Here is a 19,616-nt window from a genome sequence, read left to right as displayed (position 1 = left end):
GCAGTTGATGGCATGTGTGGTATCTTAGGCACTGGGGATGAGCGTAGGGGCTCTTGTTCATCGGGTGCTTTCAGCAATGTGCCCATTGCTTCCCAAGTACTTTAGGAGTTTGCAGTCCCAGATCATATTAACTAAGTACAAGAGAAAAAACTATGCTTCTGACGCAATGCTCACAGAGTCTAGCTTGGGCAGTATGGTACGTTTGGGGCTGACTTAGCAATGTCATGCTAGCTTAATATTTTATTTCACTGAAATAATAATAATAACATTAGCAATAATAATAAAAATAATGATGATGATAATAACCACAACTTTTGCCTGTGCAAAAGTAATTTAATGCAGTGGCTGAAGATTCTGTGCTGTAGCGTTGAGATTTTTAAACTTTAAAAATAATTAATCACTAACTCTCTAAAAGCAATTCAATAATTAAAGCATGAAAAAAGGTTTTGGTCCGTTAGTAAAATCTCACAATCACAAAGTAATTGTAATTTTTCTTTTGTTTTAATCACATTATTATTGCAACCTTTTTTTGTATTCATAAAGAACTTTCTGCAGCCCCTCATGTCTTGGTCATACACCAATCACATCAGCACTTTAGCAAAAGCTTTATTTCATGGCATATATTTCATCCAGAGTCTGATGAATTTTTTTAAGAGTATCTTTCATGTATTTACATAATATTAGTAAACTGTGGTGAAAGGGACAGGGGAGGAATCACAGTTGCAAGTAATGGTGATGGAATATCTTCCGAGCATTTCAATAAAGGTTAGCTAGCTATCTACCACAGGAAGCCAAGCTTCTGTTATTTCTTGTTTCCAACTTGTTTTATTTCATTTAAAGACAAAAAGTTTTTGGGGTTTACATTTTTAGGGCATAGTAAAGCTATACATGCTTACTCTTGTCTTTATACCCAGGATATTACATAATGGCCCTGATTTATTTTCTTACTACTTATATTTTTCTTTAGTCTTTTCTCCTTATTTACATCCTTCTAGACCTTCTAGACCAAAGACTAAGAAGTTATACTCGGAAGCTAAGTGCTCATTATCTGCCATGCCCCAGAAATTTGAATTTAATCCAAACTGCAGATGCAGCCATGTGCAGATGTTTGCATTGCAGGGGGCTAGTTCCTAACTGGGAAGAGAGGGGTATCTGGGAGAGGTGCTTAACAGTGCTGGGAATGCTGAGGTAGATTTAGACAGAGACACAAAAGAAATGGAGAGTAGTAAAACTGATCCTGGTTGAAATCAAAGCAGAACTGGGACAAAACTGAATGCATTTAAAAATTATACCTCGTGTTCATTAAATAAAGTTTTGGATGGTAGCGTAAGCTTTGCAGAAAGTACAGATACTATTCATATAAAGAAGTTTTGAGCATACATAATTTCAGCCCACATTAGATAATGTCACACCCACAAAGAGCCTGTAGTTCTTTTGAATTACTAAAGTTCTCTTCTTAGGGTAAGGTTTTTCCCCACGCAGAAAACATCAGTGCAAGGATGCCTTTATGCAGGGGGCCTTTCTGTCTGTATCACACTCTTTGACATGGGGATACAGCAGGGATACAGCCAGCACGTTCCAGTAGTTACTGGGTGTTTCGGTGCTCTGAGCCTGCATGATGTGAAGCCTGCATGGAGACCCAGAGAAAGCTAATGCATAAAATTCATCACTGCCACAGTGGTGTTATTCCACCTCCCGCTTTCTGCAACTCATTAACATGAGACCATCTGCCATATCTGTGCATAGTCAGAGCAAGCACTTAATTTGCAAACCTGTAACTGACACCCAAAGCATCATTATGAAAAATCATATGAAAAATATTTAATGTTGTTGCTTTACAGGTTTTAAAAAAAAAAAAAAGAAAAAGGCAAACTATTTTAATTAGTCTGGCGAATGATAGCAGTATTTTATCATAAAACACTTAAGATGCTATTAGGTTAAAAAGTGATTAAAACACTTTATTCTGTTTATTACATCTCTTTAGCATGCTTGAAAATTTTAAATAATCAGATTGATTCCTTAAGATAATAAACCAGTGTAAATCAAACAACTTTTGCAGTTTTCCTGGGGGTTTCAGTAGCTTGGAACAGCCACGTACATAGTGCTGTGAGGATCTCTCTCACCCTCAACAGTATAGGAGAGCTTTCATAGGGCAGTAACACCATGTTTAAGCTGCTGGGAAATTCTGCTTTCCAGAAGGGAAATGGAAAATGGAAATGCACTTTCTAATGCAAGAAGTACCACATGTGACGTTCCCATAAATTACAGGAGTCAAGTTACATAGTGCACAGGAAAATCCCCAAACTCTCCTTCATTTTAATTAGTACACCTGAGTCGTTAATGTTTTGTCAGTCTCATAAGAGCATTCTGAATCTCTAAAGGTTTTCCTGCACTGATTAATTTCTGGGTATCATGGCCAGTCCAGCTTGAGAGCTTGTGTATATGTGCTGCATGCTGTGTCCTTTATAGCCTTATCAATGCTACACATGCGTGATGAGGTGTCATAAGATGCGTACGATATATCCCCACAGTTCTCTGTATCTTTTCTGTTCCAGAAAGTTGTTCTGATTTTCCTCTGGCAGACCTGTCTGCCTTCCTGCAGCTCCTGGTTGGGAGCTGGGGAAGGGGCCAGCTGGTCTGCCCCAGACTCTTCTGGTGCTGCATATTGCTATTGTTTGCCCTGGACTGTAACAAAATGAGATGAGATTCCAGTCCTTCAGATTATAAATGATATTTCAGATATTATAGCTAAAATGCTGCTGGTGACTGACAGGCTTGAGTATTCTTGATTGCACAGACATCTTCTTGGAAAGACTTAGATATGGTCACTTCTGCCTAGGAAGAGGGATTGGATTATATGGATCATATACCATCTCAAGGTCCTTCTGTCTTGCTGCTGCCTCACCAATAGACAGAACTTTCAGGTGTGAATTGTCCAAGAGGGTGACTGAGATATTGCCATGCAGAATTCGCATGGTCAGCAAACGTCCAGCTGGGGAAGACTTCCCTAAAATGTTCATGAAAAGCTTACCTGGACTCATCCACACCATGCAGCAGAAAGAGTATCACAGTGACAGTTTTCTTCTGGAAGTGGCCTTAGACTGCTTCAAACGAATTGCAGGTCAGTTTGAAGTCAAAGCTGTAGCGGTAGAAGTTTTTGCCATGTGGTTGCTATTGCTTCTCACAGGTATAGTGGCCAGGAGAAATGTTTCAGATAATAATCATGGGCTTTTGGAGAATGGGCTCCCAGACTGCATCAACAGTGTATGAAGACATGCAGTTTAGCTGCCAAAAGATAATTATGTCTACAACATACTACATGTCATTCTTGAGATCTTAGTCAGCCACCAGCAACCACCTCGGAGACGGAGGAAAATACTACAAATGGACAGGAAGCTGCAGTGCTGAGGAAGAAAACTTTTACTTAGCTCTGAGCAAGCAGAGATCTTTTTCTTGTTTTCTCTGTAACGACGTTATGAATGGGTCTTTTTTCCTTCTTTTATTTTCAGGGTCTCTGCTTCTCTCTTCTGTGTTGGATTCATGCCTGGTTGCTTACATCAGGCAACAAATGAGAGGAAAAAGAAATAGACTTCATACATGCAGTTTCAGGTTGATAAGCAAAATGCTTGATTGGCAGGCTGAAAGCAAAACCGCATTGTTTGGATGACAAGAAGACCAGTGCATTTTAGTGCTACAGGCTGCTGTAGTGCACAGCAGCACAGTGAGCCTCTCAGGACACAGCTGATTTTTAGGCCCAGCACACAGCCAAAAAATTAATCTACTTTCAGTAGGTTTATTTGCCAGCAAGGAAAATAGAGATGCATTTCATATTTGTACAGTGGAAATGGAAATCTGATGACATACAATAGCAGGCTAGCAATGTGCTTGAAGTGCATTAATTAATTGCTATTGCTGCTATTTATTTTTATAGGCTGAAGGCAATAAAGAATTATGGAGTTAGATTGACTGTGAAATCATACAGCATAAATGACAGTGCTCCAGATGCTGTTACAGACACTGGGCTGGGGAAGAAAGTAGCCTGTTTCTAAGCAAGCAGAGGAACCTCTCAGATCTGTATGAGGTATTTTGGTGTCAGGTAGCTGCAAACCATCTTAATGAGTGGAATTACTGAGTTATCAGAGAAGCCATCCTGAGGTACCCTCCTCAGAAATGCTGTGGATATCTCCCACCTGAAGTCCCACAGCATGTCCGGGTCCTGGCTTACTGTCAAATACCGTAAGAGGAGACAAACATTTATTCACTACTTGAAAATTACTCCTACAGCTTGTAACTGTTCAGGATAGGGCATTGCCTTGGTATGCGGGGTAATACCAAGACAAACAGCTGAATTACTCAGTATTAGTGTCTTCATTATCATAAGTGCTATGTTTGCAGTGCTTTTCTTGTTTCACTAAGATGAACGTCAGTAATGGTTGGAAACTGTTTCTAGGTTTTAAATAACCCTACCTCCAGATACTCATTTTGGATGACAAGTGTTGGGTAGGAGTGGATCTGTGACATGACGCTGATTTCCTGTCCTAGGAGAGTAAAATCTGGTAGTTGCCTTCAAACATGCTCCCAAGACTTCCTGCAGCTTTCCTTTCCCTGATTTCTTGTCTCTGCAGGTCTGCAGAGTCATCTCAGCTGGGCAGTGTCTCTGTCCACGTAAGTAACAGGCAAAGAGCACAGCATCTCGCCCAAGGGATGGCTAATGGGTGTCTTTTCAGAGCCAGTCTTCTCAGCTTTAAATTGGCTCCATTTTAGTATCCAAACCAGTATTTAACTGGAATCCCTGTGTGAACCTGTGGACCCATGGAGAGAGAGAAACCCATGCTTGAGCAGGTTTGCTGCTAGTGAGTAACCCCATGGGGGACCCACACTGGAGCAGTCTATTCCTGAAGGACTGCACTCTGTGGAAAGGACCCACGCTGGAGCAGTTCGTGAAGAGCTGCAGCCCATGGGAAGGACTCATGCTGGAGAAGCCATGGAGGACTGTCTCCTGTGAGAGGGACCCCACGTTGGAGCAGAGGAAGACTGTAAGGAAGGAGCGGCAGAAACAACAGTGTGCTAAGCTGACCGCAGCCCCCATTCTCTGTCTCCCTGCGCTGCTTGGAGGGGAGGAGGGAGAGAAATCGGGAATAAGCTAAGCCCGGGAAAGAAGGAAGGGGTGGGGGGAAGGTATTTTAAGATTTGGTTTTATTTCTCATTACTCCTCTCTGAGCTAATTGGTAATAAACTACATTTTTGCTCCCCAAGTCGAGACTGTTTTGCCCGTGACGGTAAATGCTGAGTGATCTCCCTGTCCTTATCTGAACCCACAAGCCTGTTGTTATATTTTTCTTTCCCCTCTCCAGTTGAGGAGGGGGAGTATAGAGTGGCTCTGATGGGCACCTGCCATCCAGCCGGGGTGAAACCACCACATCTACTTTGGTCAGCTGGGTGTCGAGCTAAATTGTATCAGATTCAAAGAGTGCACGAGCATGCAAGGGTTCCTGACTCAAGTTGTGGCTGGTGGAGCACAGCTGATGGTGGAGTGATGTGTGAAGAGCAGGGGAGGAGTATTTGGGTTGTGGAAAAGCTGTGACTTCCCCATCCTGCATAATCAGTGAGTAAGAGGGAGAGTATAACCATGAAGACTCCCTCCTGTGCTCCAGATTCACTTATGAGCTGGATTTATCTTTATGCATGAATAAATATAAAGACTTTGCAGAGGGTAGTACCTCTGTGAACTGTCACGTACGTGGTCTCTGTTATGGGCGTGTGCCAAAACAAGATGGAAAGAAAGTGTTAAAAGGGAGCTCTAGAAGAACTAATGACCACTGACAAAACCTGAGATTAAGGGGCCCAATGTGGCATCAAGGTTTGATACAAATGATTTTTGAAACCTCATGGAATGCTGAAACACTGGAAACCTGTATCAAAAGTGGTGTCACTGATACAGATGAAAACTTGTGTGATGGCTATGTCTGTTTGAAATCTTTTCATCCCAGCTTTTTTCTCTGAAGAAATATTTTACTCTGTACCTAACATTTTTGCATGAAAAGCCTGTTACTGAAAAGCTATAATGGAAAAATATTTTTCTTTAATATGGCACATGTAAGATTGCTTTACAAAATCTTCCCAAGTTACATTTATGTGACATAAAAGTGGCTGGCTTTATAAAAGAAATATTCAAGAAAATTGTAATCCTCTGCTATAAAAATGTTCTTGCACTAAACTAAATCAGTAGTCATGCTGACGTACATCAGGAGATTTAATAGTCTTGCTGAGCAGAAAAGGTTATCAAGTCTCTGAAGAACAAGCGTGTCGGCCACTAGTCTCAATTCAATTTGTTACGAACCTAATTGGTTCCAAATAAATTTATACTATAACCTATTTATATTTCAGTTTATTTCTACTACTGTATTATACAGAATTTTCTGTAGAGAAAGAGTTTCTTTCCTTATTTCCCATGCATTTTGGGTGTAAGCAGAGAATTCATGGACTTGAAATTTCCTGCAGTATTGGTGAATAGTTGAATAACTGTTCAGATATTTGTTTTATTGTAATGTTTGCTGAGTACTGATTTTATGGAAGATGACAGATGCATCTGCTTAATTAAGCAGAAGCATTAAACAGAAGAACTGTGCTTTCGAATGTCGATATTTATGTTTTATGGATGGTATTGGGTTTAAGGTAACCAAACCCTAAGAAATCTAAAAAAAAATAATTTTTTTCCTAATTTTATCCAAACTTGTCTCACATTTGATACTTTTTATGGTTCTAGGATCTCTATTGCAAATGCTTTAAAATATAGTCTCTTTAGGCTAATATTTTAACTATATTTCATCATCCCTTTTTAATATTGCTCAGGCTTCATTCCAAAGCTAGAGAGATCTGAGGTCTTTTTTTACGTGGTTTTTTTTCATTCTTACTGGGGTGCCATTCCACAACTTCTATCCTGTAATGGTTGGAAACAGTTCTATTAATTTGCAGCCTCCATTTATTCATGGCCAGAGTTTCCTCACTTGTTCTTGTGACAATATTCTCATAGTATTTAAATAGCTCTTCATCTTTTCTTTAACTTGCTCTGGTTAAACCTCAGATGTATGTTGAGATGTTAGTTGTTTCCTAAAGTGGTTGTTTTTTTTTTTTTTTTGTCAGGCTAAACAAGCCAAGTTCTGCTTTTCTCTTAAAATAGGCTTTCATGCTGTAGGTCATCCTGATAGCCCTAGGCTGCTGTGAATCAGTCTTTTGTGGAAATAACTGAGCAAGTTTTACCCTGTGCACTAGATGAAGGCTCACACACAAGTTTTACCATCTTTAGTACTATCTCACTCTGTGGGACCTTCTTGCCCCAAGTGAATCCTTTCTTATTGCTTCAAAACATTATGACTTGTAATTGTCCTGTGATTGCCAATATTTGCAAGTCTTTCTTTCCTTCTGCCACTCAGAAGGGAACATTTTTGTTGCTCCTATTTGAATGAAAGATGTTTCACCTTGTGCAATTAAAGTAAATCCCTTCTCCGTTTCTCCAGATGTCCAGCTCTCCTTCTATCCAGATCCCCTTCTGTACGAATAGTGCCTATGGGCTTTGGGTCGTTAGAGCACTTCATTGCCATGGGTCTTGTTTGTTGTAGCAAGAACATTATTCCTATTGGTGGTTCCCTTAGTCATTAGTCAGCTGTACTAATAGCCTTCCTTAGGGCTGTACTTCTCCCTTCTTCACAAACCCCTGTCATCTGCCCCTTGGCCAATTACCTAATTACAATCTTATCCTGTCAATTTTTTCTATTCTATCTATTGCTCTAGAGGTACAGGTAGGTGAGGTTTACAGCACTTTGTTTATCTAGAAAGTTCTGTATCTTGAAATAGCTTTTTGCAGGAATTAAATCATTGTTGTGGAGCAAGTATGTTGGTAAGCTGTTTTTCCTTCTCACAGTCCACTTCATTTCTTCTGTTTCTTGTATGAATTTCACCATAGTGTGGTGCGTAGTGAAAGCCACTGAAAGAATCCTTACTTCGGCATACACTTCACTTGCAGTGTACCTGTTATAACTGTCAGGCTGTAAGTATTAATTGGAAAGTACAATAACAGGTATTAGAACAACTTAGGTAGAAAACAATGCTTAATTTTCATTCTGCTGTTCAAATGAACATGGAGCACTTTGTGTTCCTCCTTACTGAATTCAGCCACTCTTTGTGTACAGGGAGGCTGAAGTGATGGCAATGCAGAAAGGGGCCTGATTAGAGGATGCCAAGCTCAGCTTTTATTTTGAAATCCAAATATCTTGGTTTTCTGTCTCTGACTGGGTGAACAGTTTCACTGCAGGGTTTCCTGAGAAGCCAGGATTAAGTGCATTAATGCAAACTGCTTTGGAGTAATACACAATTAGCAGCAGTAATTGTAACCTCAGTGTCAGCAGACAGAAAGGCACATGCCTTCAGGGTGAGACAGGGTCCCATTAAACACCAGTGACAGGGCTGTCACCAACCCCACCTGCCCTGAACCTCATGCTGGGGCCGTGTTAGCAGCAGTGAGACCGGACCTGCCTGGCTCCCCTTAAGGACCCACGTCAACAGTGAAAACACGTAGATTTGCTTCTACTTACTGCTGATTTTAGCAGGTGAGTGGCAAGAGTGCATGACACTATGAACTCCCCATCTTCCTTTTGTTATGGAAGCCCAGCTCCAAGTCCCTCTTGGATGGCACAGACCAAAACGCATAGTTTAAACTTTGCAAGTTTAACTTGTATCATACAAACACTGTATGATACAATTTAGAACTGCTGTAGTGCATCATTATTATCAGCTCAGCATGCTGTTCAGCATGTTCTTAAATCCATAACTGATTTGTGCATCTGTCACACCAGTACATACCTAGGTCAAATATACAGACTGAAAGAAGCTCATAATATTCAGCAAGTCATGCTGTATTTTTGAAAAGTTGGTTCAAAAAGTGTGTCCTTAGTAAAAATTAGAGCAAGGGTGAGAAAGAAAAATGTTAAAGCAAATGTGTTAAGCCTGTGAGATAAAGCACATGAACAATGTATTGCAATATAAATCATCTAATCCATAGTTGTTGTCTGTAACAAATGCAATATAATTGGAAATATTTTGACTTATAAGAAAAGTTAATTAACCCATGGTTCTTCTTCTTGGTCATATACTAATACAGTTTCAGCATGATTGTAGTTTTCTGTCAGTGATTGGGAACATATCCAGGGAGAAAAATCAGGATTTAAATGCCTACTCAGGGTTTAAAGAGGGCCTTGAGCCCAGGCCTCCTGTGCTGCAGTCTCTAACTGCTAAGAACGATGGTAAAAAAGGACTGGTGATTGGATGTGTTTTTGAATGAATATTCAGGATCCTGTGCTTTCTTGGGGTTTCTGTGTTGTGAGTATGTGTTATTTTGTGCCTTGAGCATGCCTATTGGCTGGACTCATTGCTCATAGTTTAGGTGCAAGATGACTGATTCTGGTGTTGCAGACAGGCTTTGCTGTGAGTTGGGAGGCTTTACATTTAAAAAACCAAAGTGCCTGTGGATGCTCAGGTACCCAAGCAGAAATCTCACTCTTGAACTATAAACATTTTGATACTTCTGCTATTTTGGGACCAAGGCACGGAGCAGCTCTGCAGTGTTTTGCACATGCAATCCATATTTGATAAGCAACACTCCCACTCTTCTTCTGTGTGCTGCATGCGAGTAGTGACACTGCTGCGGTCGTCTGTTCAGCCTCATTTGACTGTAAGCACTGTTTGCTGCTGGAAGTGCTTCCCTACATGCACATTCCCAGGAGCAGAAGTACGTAGTAACAAGTGTGATGCTGTGACTGAGAGTAAAGTAGTAGGCAGCACAGCAGCAGAATGCCATTTTGAATTCAAGCTCTCCTTATAAAGTGATTCAAATCTGTTTTCAAAGATCCTAATCAATATGGATGAGGATTATCTTCTACATATCTGTCTATTTCTGTGTGACTTCAGCCAGACTGTTGTATCTCTCCTTTTCCATCTTATATGTTCTCAAAATGCCAGCCTAGTTCTGTGCCTGATGCAATGGAGAAAGCCCCTGAAAAGTCTCACAAGCCTTTGGTTAATCAACTTTAACACTTTCCTACAGATTTAGCTTAAAAAAATGTAAATTGACAGATAGGATTAAAACCTCCACTTCTGCGAGGAGCAGATGGTTCTGGAGATCACTCCAATTCATGCTTGGTGGGTGTTGTTTAGCAGGTAAACATAAGATCTGATTACAAAAGCCTTTTGGAAGTTTACGGCCATTGCCATGCTCATCAGACCCCCGTGTTTAGAAGAAGCAGTATTTTAACCACTTTTGTGTCCAGGAGGAATATCAGACAATTGTAATCTGCCAGAGACATTTCTATGTAACATTGATGCTTTAGATTTGAACGTTTATATCCTTTATGCATTTTCTTTAACGTATTAAATATGATGGGTGTCATATATGCTAGCTCTGAACTCAACTCCTAAAAACTTAACTCTTGTACCAGCAGACTGTGCACTGAATTTAGTATTTTTACATGGAATAAATCCAAACTATTAATGTACAAAATACATCACTGTTGTAATTTACTATAAACATAGTGTTTTTCAGGTGCACAACTGTTCCGTGATCATAAGCCCCTATATTGAAGTGCTTAAATATTCCACTGGGAACTGTACTGATCATAGGTGAAAAATCAGCATCGTCTTAGAGAGCGATCTTTGCTTTTCCAGTCTTCTGAGTCTGCCTTTTCTCTTCCTGCAGCTTGTGGATGTGACCTGGCTCAAGGAGGATTTTTTGTGAGACAGGGAGACTACATCTGTACTTTGGACTACCAGAGACTCTATGGCACACGGTGCTTCAGTTGTGATGAATTCATTGAGGGAGAAGTGGTCTCAGCACTGGGCAAAACCTATCACCCAGACTGTTTCGTGTGTGCTGTCTGCAGGTATGTTTTCTACATGAAGCTGTGTTTTGTTTAAAAACTAGATTTTGAAAGACCAATGCCAGGCATTCAAACGTACAGCCTATAGATGGAAAATAAGATAGTTCTGTTTTCTATTATCCGCTCCTTAAAAAGTAGCAGAATTTTTTTTTTTAAATGCCTCTTTTTTTTTCAAATGCTTTTTCTGCTTTATGTTCTCTTATGTAGGAGGTTTTCAAAGTACTTGAGAAACCTCCACTGCCTCTACTGTCATACCTTTTTCCCCAAATGTTGATTTATTTTATGTTTTGTTGACTGAATTTACAAAGGATTCCAATGCCAGTGGCTGAGTCGAGTGGATACTGTATTAATAGATTTAAACTGAAGTTTCGCAGTGCTGCTTCTCAGAAACTCTGATAGTCATTTAAAATAGAACAGAGAGGTCCTGGACTCACAAACACATACATGTTGAATTTCATTGAGGATCTCCAGCAGCCATGGAGGTGATAAGTGACACAGCACACAAGATTTCGCCCCACTACAGCCCAGTGTAGCTCGGTGGGATCATTTCACACGTGGGTATGTGTGGCGTTGTGACCCAGTGTGGGTGGGCATGTTTGCAGACTGCAGTACAAACAATTGATGTCCGATTGACCTACATCATAATTCTCGTCTGTGGAAATAGCGCAAACAAATCTGTTGAAGACTTCAGGAAGAAACTTTAAGTCAACCAAGCCTTCAGAAAATCCACTGTTACAGCAGTTTGGAGCAAATGGAAACGCTGTAATAATTTCTCTGGCTAGTTTGAGCCTTTAGCAGTACAAGAAAAGTAACCCCACATTCAAAGGGAAAGCACAACAGGGCTCTGATGCACCACACTGTAGATCTATATGTGCTGATGCCTCATTCAGGTGAGTATGCAGTCCAAAACCAGCATGTCCATGTCCCTGTGGCTGTCTGCCAGCCAAATCTGCCCAGCCCGTAGGGCTGCCGAGCTCAGATGTCCTCCTGTGTTGATGCAGAAGCAGGACTTCAAATTCTAGAACAGACCCAGTTCATGGCAGGATCTCAATGTAATGTATCAATTGCAGGAGTAATTAAAAAGCCATGTTAAAGGGAAGACTCTGAGGCTGACAAGCCTTTATTATATCAAATTCTGTCTGTTCAGGATTTGCTGTGTTTAATAGGAGATTTTTTCTTTGGGGTACTTTAAACAATCAGGAAAAGTAAAGATAACAAAAAAGCCTAAAATCTTTTTTGTTTTGTTTTTAAATACGAGGAAAAATGATTTAATTGGGTAATTATGGATCTCATGAGTTAACTGCTGGCTGAACGTGCTCTTGGCCTGCAGCCTGTCGGTATTGTAGCTCTTGTGTAGATGAGCACAGCTAATACTTAGTACCGTCTGTAAAGTGAGGTACTTCTTCATTTAAGAGAAAACCAGGTTGATTCAGTTTTCTTGCTAAATGCGCCACACCATTATGTTTTAGCATTCAGGCATAAATTATTTACCTGTCTGTTACTTTACTTAGCAGCTTGGTACCTAATTTAGGTTTCAGTCAGGCCGTTGGATATATTAACCTTCTGCTGTATTTAGTCAGTACTTTGGCTGATAGTTTGGACTTGGTGGTACAATTTGTCCCATCTCCCTCGAAATTCAGTGTGATTTTCTGTATGACTAAACTATTTATTCTTAAAATTCAGGTGGACTGAATTGCAATACAGTGAAAATACTCACTAGAACATGCTACAAATATCATATGTATTGAAGACATGCTAAAGCTTTTGAAAATTAAGTCCTTCATACATCAGTATTTCATATTAAAAAATAATTCAGAGATGATCTCTAACCTTCTGTATTAACTAAATAGTTGGATTAAAAGCTGTTTTACTGATGAAGTTTCTAATTGCCACTCTCTAAAACTTCAGTAGGAATACACAGATCTACTTCTGTTGCTTTCCTTAGATGGACACACAAATTCATGTTGTCTTCATCAGTCAAGTAATGCCCTGCTGACTAGCAGGATTCAATTAGTGTCTCCCAGGGGGGTTGTAACACTGACATGTGGTGCAGAGCAACAGAAGAGCCCTGTCATCTGTTTATAGTAAAAACCTGGACCAGGTCTTCAACTGCTTTAAATCAGCATTGCTTTAATTACCCCAGTCTTTGCAAGCCAGACATAATTTATGGTTTTTATGGGAAAGAGTGTCCTATCTAAACATCATCAGCATTTATTTTATTGAGTGATATCCTCAGTAAAAATAAGGTGGGTAGACTGTAAATACATGTGGTTTAAGCAGAAAGAACTTGTTTGTTTTAAAAAAATATATATTAAAAGGCAAAATATAGAGCCATTTGATTTGAGGTACAGGATTATAAAGCACTGTACCTTGGCATTTTCTTTGGTGGGAAGAGTCAGGAGTACCATTTGTGTCTTCATTTCTTACAGATGGGCAGAAACCTTAAATAATAGGCCAAAAGTGTGCTGTTTGAGGCAGTTAGCTGATCGTGCAAACTGCATCTTATGTTTCCTTTTACAACTGGACTTTAATGTGGGTGCTCTTTTAGAAATCTGATTTCCAGAATAGTGTGAACTTGAGAGCTGATGATGGCCTGACAGTGGGGCTGATCCTGCTCCAATGGAAACCAAGCAAGGCTCTTACCAGCTTCAGCAGGAAAACATTGGCAGCAGAATGCACTTAGCACTCATGTCACGGGTCTCCAGAGTGGTGCAGGATTGTTAAGTGCTTTGAATGAACTCTTTTATAACCTGTATTTCCGTAGCTCTGAAGTAAGGCTTTTAAACTGTTCCTGCATTGAATAGTAAACCAGTCACAATATCAAGTCCTTTTTTTCTCATTTTCAGAGAAGATAAGATTTGAATAGAAATTGATGGGAGGTGTATATTGCTTCAGATGGTAAAATCAGTGAGAAAATCTCATGTGCATACAGCTAGCTGGAGCAGTGGGAAAAAGCCAGTAACACAAGCCCATTCGTTTTCTGAAGCTCCTGGTATTACTACTTTTGAATGCAACTTGGCCCAGCGTCACAGAAAAGAGCTGTGTTCCCTGGTGCCCTCTGCACTGCCTTCATAAGCTGCTGCCAACACCCACCTCATCCCTGGGCGTCCCGTGGGACTCAGATGCTGTTGCCCAGGGCTTACACAGGTCAAAGTGTGAAAAAAATGACTTAGTATTCAGAGAAAAGCTATTAAAAGTACAGTATAATATATTGTCCTATGGGATTGTTTCTCTCTGTCTTGCATTGACCAGTTCACTCTTAAACAAATTTAGGCTTTAATTGCATGTTTGCTCTGCTGGCATAAAGATTGAGGGTTTGGCCCCTTCTTCTTCCAGTGGTGTTTGTAGTCCAGTGAAATGGTTTTCTGCTGTTGTTTTTTGTTGTGATAATGCCTAAAACTAGGACTGAGTAGAAGAATAACAATATAGATTTAAAAAGTTGTATATTAGCTGCTTACTCTGAATTCCCAGGAAATGGGTGAGCAATCTTATTCTTACAGCTTCATTAATTGGAAGGGGATCTGTCCTCCAGGTGACTGCCAAAGACATTTCCTTCAAAAAGTTCATGTGTTTGTAAAAGTGAAATAGAAAGAGGGAGAAAATTAAGGCTATCTGTGTCATCAGCAGCTGAGTTTTATTAAAATTGTGCATGCAGCTCTTGTGTGGGTGTCAGAGACAGGACTGTACGGCTCCCAGGAGTATCTTATGCAGGATGGGAAAGGGCAGGAAATGGAGTCTTTCAAAAATCAATGGGTAATCATACTTTTGAAATAATACTTTTGAAAACAGAAGTTTCAGAAACTTTTGGGAGAAGTCTTAGCGTGATAATAAGTTATATAAATGTATTAATACATCCATGCAGACCATACATATTTAAGATGTACAGTCTGCGTAAGGTTGTACTATGCATAGACTCTGTATTTCATTTCAGTGTTACTGATGTGCTCTGTGTGCATAAGGTGCCAAAAATCTGAGTCTTGGTTTTAAGGGTTAATATAATTTGTAAAGTTGGGGGTGTTGTTTATTCCATTATTCCATTCCTCCAGTTGGAGGAATGTATATAGTAGTTATCCCTTTAATTTCAGTATTCGTTTAATTAATGGTTGGAAAAATATAGCTTTTTGTGACATATAAATGATGGAGAGAGGACAATTTAATTCTCACTTAGCTGGGAGGATAAATTAGCACATATGTTCCAGGTTACTCACCAAACAGGTACATGTTTTCTTTACAGAACTTGGATATCTGAGTTCAGTATTTTGTCTGAATTCAGGAAGCTTTGTCTTGAAATAGCATATTGACTGAAGTTAAATATGTGCCATGCAGAGGTGAATAATGTGTGGAGGGGTAAAAGGCAGTTAAATGTTCTTCAAGGGATTTTGTGCCAAATCCATATCTAAAACTCCTCTCAATCCTTTTGTATTTCTGATATCTTCAAGAAGGTAATTCACTGTGGCCAGGCAGTTGAATATTAAAATTCAGAAAGCTGAAAACTTTTTTTTTTTTTTTAACACGGGATCTTATAGTCCTACATACAGCACTCCTATTTCTTGAAAAAAGTTGAGGGATTTTGTGTATGTATGTCTTAAGAAATTAGTACTGAAAATTAGAAGTTAAAATTCAGTTTGTTCTGGAATGTAGCAATTATGTCAGACTTTTTGGATATGCTAAACCTTTTTAATTGCTTACTTATTTTAGTGCTGCTGAATTTTGAAAGAGTTTGGTTCCCACTTCAGCAGTGCTGGGTACTTCTTAAAGCATCTCATGACACAGGCCTCTTCATCTGGATGTTGAGGCCAAAGTTTTGAAATCAGACTAGGTGGTGTTCTTGGCATTCTGATTCTAAAACAAATACATTTGCTTCCTGAACAAAGGAGTCTTGCTGTCCTGCTCTTCAGGTTTACACCTGGAGCATACCTATTGCCCTAGAGTCATGTAAGATGGAAAGGACCTGTGGATGTCCTGTGGTCCAGCCCCTGGTTCAGGGCGAGTCCAGTTTGAGCAGGCTGCTGAGGGCATTGTCCAGTCACATTTTAAATATCTCTGAGGATGGAGGTCCCACAGACTCCCTGGGTAGCCTGTTGCAGCATTTGAGCATGCTCATGGTAGGTTTTTTCTCTCCTTAGAGCTGGCATTTCCCATTATGTCTTCTGCCTCTTTTCCTTTCCCTCTGTACTTCTGGCAAGAGTCTGGCTCCAACTCATATATGCATCATCAGGTAGTTTTAGACAGCAATTATATCCCCCCTGAGCATTTTAAGGCTGAACGAGTCCGTCTCCTTCAGCCCTTGCTCATGTGGCCTGTGTTCCAGTGGACCTAGCCGCCTCCACTGCTCTCCCTCCAGTAAATTTTGTCCTGAGGAGCCCAAAATGACACACACTGCTCCAGATGCAGCCTCTTAAATGACGAACAGAGGGAAAGATTGCTTCCCTGGATCTGCTGACTACTCTAACGCAGCCCAGTATGCAGTTAGCCACCTTTGCTGCAGGGACACTCAGCTGGCGATGTTCGACTTGGTGTCCACCAGCACCCCACATCTTTTTATGCTTTCCAGCTGATTTATCCCTGACTTATACTGGTTCATGGAGTTATTCCTCCCTGAGTGCAAGACTTAGTATTTGGCCTTGTTGATATTTGTGAACGCAGTAGATAGTAAGTAATGTCCACTTTGTCTCATTGGGTTTAACACCCTGGGTCAAATTCATACCTATGAAGTAACCTTGAAGTATGTGATTGTACCAGGTACAAATTAGAGCAGAATTTGATCCTGTAGATGCTTAGGTTTCAGTCTGACATTACACCTGACCCAGTGTAACTACAGTCTGCTACTGAAATGAGTAGCTTTGCTCTCCCAAGAACCCTGACCATATGCTTCTCTTAATTTTCTTATATAAAATTTAGTTGACTGTTCAGCCACAGAGTCAGATCAGCAATTTAAAGAGCAGAAGACCATCCGTGCGCTCTGAAAAAGTTGAATATTTTCTTTTGGCCCAGAAAGGTTGAATGACTTGCCCACAGCTGCATAGGTTGAGGCATGGTGCAGAGAAGCATAAGACCAGGACCAGACCTTTCAGTGTCAGCACACAGTTACTCTGCATCAGGCTGATGGTGGTTTGATGTTTTACAATATAATTTTGTTGGTGAGCTCCAGTTGTTTCTGGGTTTACAAATATTGTAGGCACATGGATAAAACAAAATTCACTGGGAAATGAATCATGGTAATACATAGATGAAGTATTAAAATCCTACAAGTCATTTCAGAGAGCTGCTTTAAAGATACTCTTAATTCTCATTTTAAAAATAGATTATCCAACTGTGAAAATCACACTGAATATTTTTGAAAGGATAAGTAGCTAATTAAAACTCATACCTAGCAATGTTCAGTGGGTGACTGGTGGTGAGATGTTGTATTCGAAGGCAGATACACTGCTCTTAACCTACAATGCTATATATAGTCCTGCTCACAAGTTAGAGCTCAGAAACTGAAACCTCGTTAATTGACTGTTACCACCTTCTGTTGTGCCTTCACATGTACTGGCGTCAAAATCCTCGAGCAGAGCTGCTTGTGAAAGGGAGAGGTCAGATGTTACAGAAATACTGGCAAATGTGTTGTGTATGAATTCTGGATTCCCAATGAAGAAGATAGTGAAGCAAACTCTGAGACTTGATTATGGATTTAGAAGACCACTGAGGGAAGGCAACGTCTGCCTGTACGTTTGGGCAGATAACTTCCAAGGAGGATTTCCCTGATTTTTTTAGAGTAAGGCATCTTGCAGATGTGGAAAACTTAGTAGAGAATTGAAATTGATGCTCTCGCCCATCTGAATGGAAGGGCATTGTGATTTGTTATTAATCCCTTAGAAAATAAACCAAGAAAGATACATTTATGGGCTAGGAAAGCCCTCACATGCCCTCCCCTCTAAGGCTCTGTGGCATGCTATGGTGCCTGTGAGCTTTGGCATGTTTTCTGGGTGTTATCTACCTGGCTCTGTGACATAGGAGGTCAATTATCCTATTCTTCTCTTCTACTTTTAACATATTTTCTTTCAGAATATCTAGTTGCCTAATGTAGGTGTAGCAGAGCCAATTCAAAGTGATTGGTCTTTGCTTCCAATTTACTCGATGCTTGGTGCACCTGTTTGAGATGAGCTTCTGTGTTCAGCTGGCAGTTCAGCTGGATTTTTGTTAGGTAAATCGTTGAGTCAAAAAAATGTATTAAACTTCCCTCTGGCTACTGCTCCTAATATACTAGATTCTCAGTAGTCATGGTCATTCTTCAGAGCAGTGAATCATTAATGGCTTCCTGTACATCACCAATCTCCAGGATTATTAATGGTGTGAAGCCTGCTGTTCTACTGAGATGACTCATGAGAGCCCGGTTGGGTCATTAGCTGAATCCCAGTCTTGGTCCCTGTAAAGACTATAGCAAAACTACTTGATATTAATATCCTGCCCAGGCCATGCCACTATGCATAAAAATGAAAGATGTTGTTTGATTGTGTCTGTGGAGCAGATTACTGGTTTTGTGAGGATTTAATTTGGAGCAGATTACCAGTGGTCATAATAAATCTATGGATATCTGTAAATCATGATGAGATGTCTTCCTAAAAACCATGTGGGAAGTTGATTACAAGTTCTCATCTCAGTTCTGGAACAGTTGAAATTCCTTGGCTTGTGCCTTTCCAGGTCAATCAATAGTGCTAAGTTCTAGACTTGATTTTGTAATATTTTGTTAAAATGAAAACGTGATTAAATGTTTTCTTTCATACTCGAAGCAGAAAACTAAGACAGCATTTGGATTATATCCCACCAGTTTTGAGAGGTTTTGATAATTAATAATTAATTTTTATTATCTATATAGAAGTGAATTGTGTACTGATTTTTATTCAAATGTATTTATGTTCGTTTGTGTAAACTTCTGGGGTGCACCAGATGACCTCCAGAGATCCTTTCCAACCTCAACTGTTCTGTGATGTTCATGAAACCTTTTTATTATTGCATGTATTAGAAGGCTCAGCAACTTTAAGCAGTATAAAAATCTGTTGCAAATATCAGTTGTGACCTAAAAAGAACATTTTTTTTTTTAATATATGCATAACACAGGAGCTTGCTGCTGCTGGATTGCTGCAAGACGGGACAGACTTGCTGCTCACTGGAGCGGTGTGGCTCCATCACATCCTGTCTGTGGTACTAGAGGCAGTGTTTACTTCTGATCAGGTTATTGAATAAAATCCATGATAGAAAATCCTCTCTTGAACAGGTAGAAATTTAGGACTCCTGAATCTGTACTAACATGGGGCTGCACCTGTTTGTACCAGAATCACACAGGAAGCATTTAGTTGTGTCAAAGAGCAAGACAATTTTAAAGGCTATTTCCATAAAGTATTTTTCCTTATCTTAACTTTAGGTAAGTAAGAACGTAGCAAGTATGTGGAGTATAAAGGCATTAGTGAAGGGGGGAAAAAAAAAGGTGAAAAGCAGGATTCGTTATCAGATATCCAAAGAATACCCATATTTAAACTCCATGTGTCCTCATGATTTTTAAAGTATTTCCTATGGCCCAAAATGGAGGGCAGTGTTGAACAACTATTTAGCTGGTTTAAAACAGATTTTAGTAACATTCTTTAGAAACAAAGGACAGCATTGCTTTTGTTCTCTTTTTAAGCAATAAAAATTTTCTTCTAAATG

General features: G+C 39.8%; 1 protein-coding gene across 1 annotated transcript in view; it reads left to right on the top strand.

Annotated features, from left to right (window-relative positions):
* Positions 1–19,616, top strand: part of ABLIM2 (actin binding LIM protein family member 2) — a 113,041-nt gene that overhangs the window by 13,325 nt on the left and 80,100 nt on the right. Inside the window, exon 3 of the mRNA XM_086464636.1 lies at positions 10,748–10,931. Coding sequence (XP_086320762.1) covers positions 10,748–10,931 — 184 coding nt within the window. The remainder of the gene's footprint in view (positions 1–10,747; positions 10,932–19,616) is intronic.

Source organism: Leptosomus discolor, chromosome 4 (genome assembly GCF_034619465.1).
Source record: "Leptosomus discolor isolate bLepDis1 chromosome 4, bLepDis1.hap2, whole genome shotgun sequence".
Classification (NCBI taxonomy): domain Eukaryota; kingdom Metazoa; phylum Chordata; class Aves; order Leptosomiformes; family Leptosomidae; genus Leptosomus; species Leptosomus discolor.
Note: the sequence above shows the minus strand (reverse complement) of the source record. Positions and strands in the feature narration are given on the sequence as shown.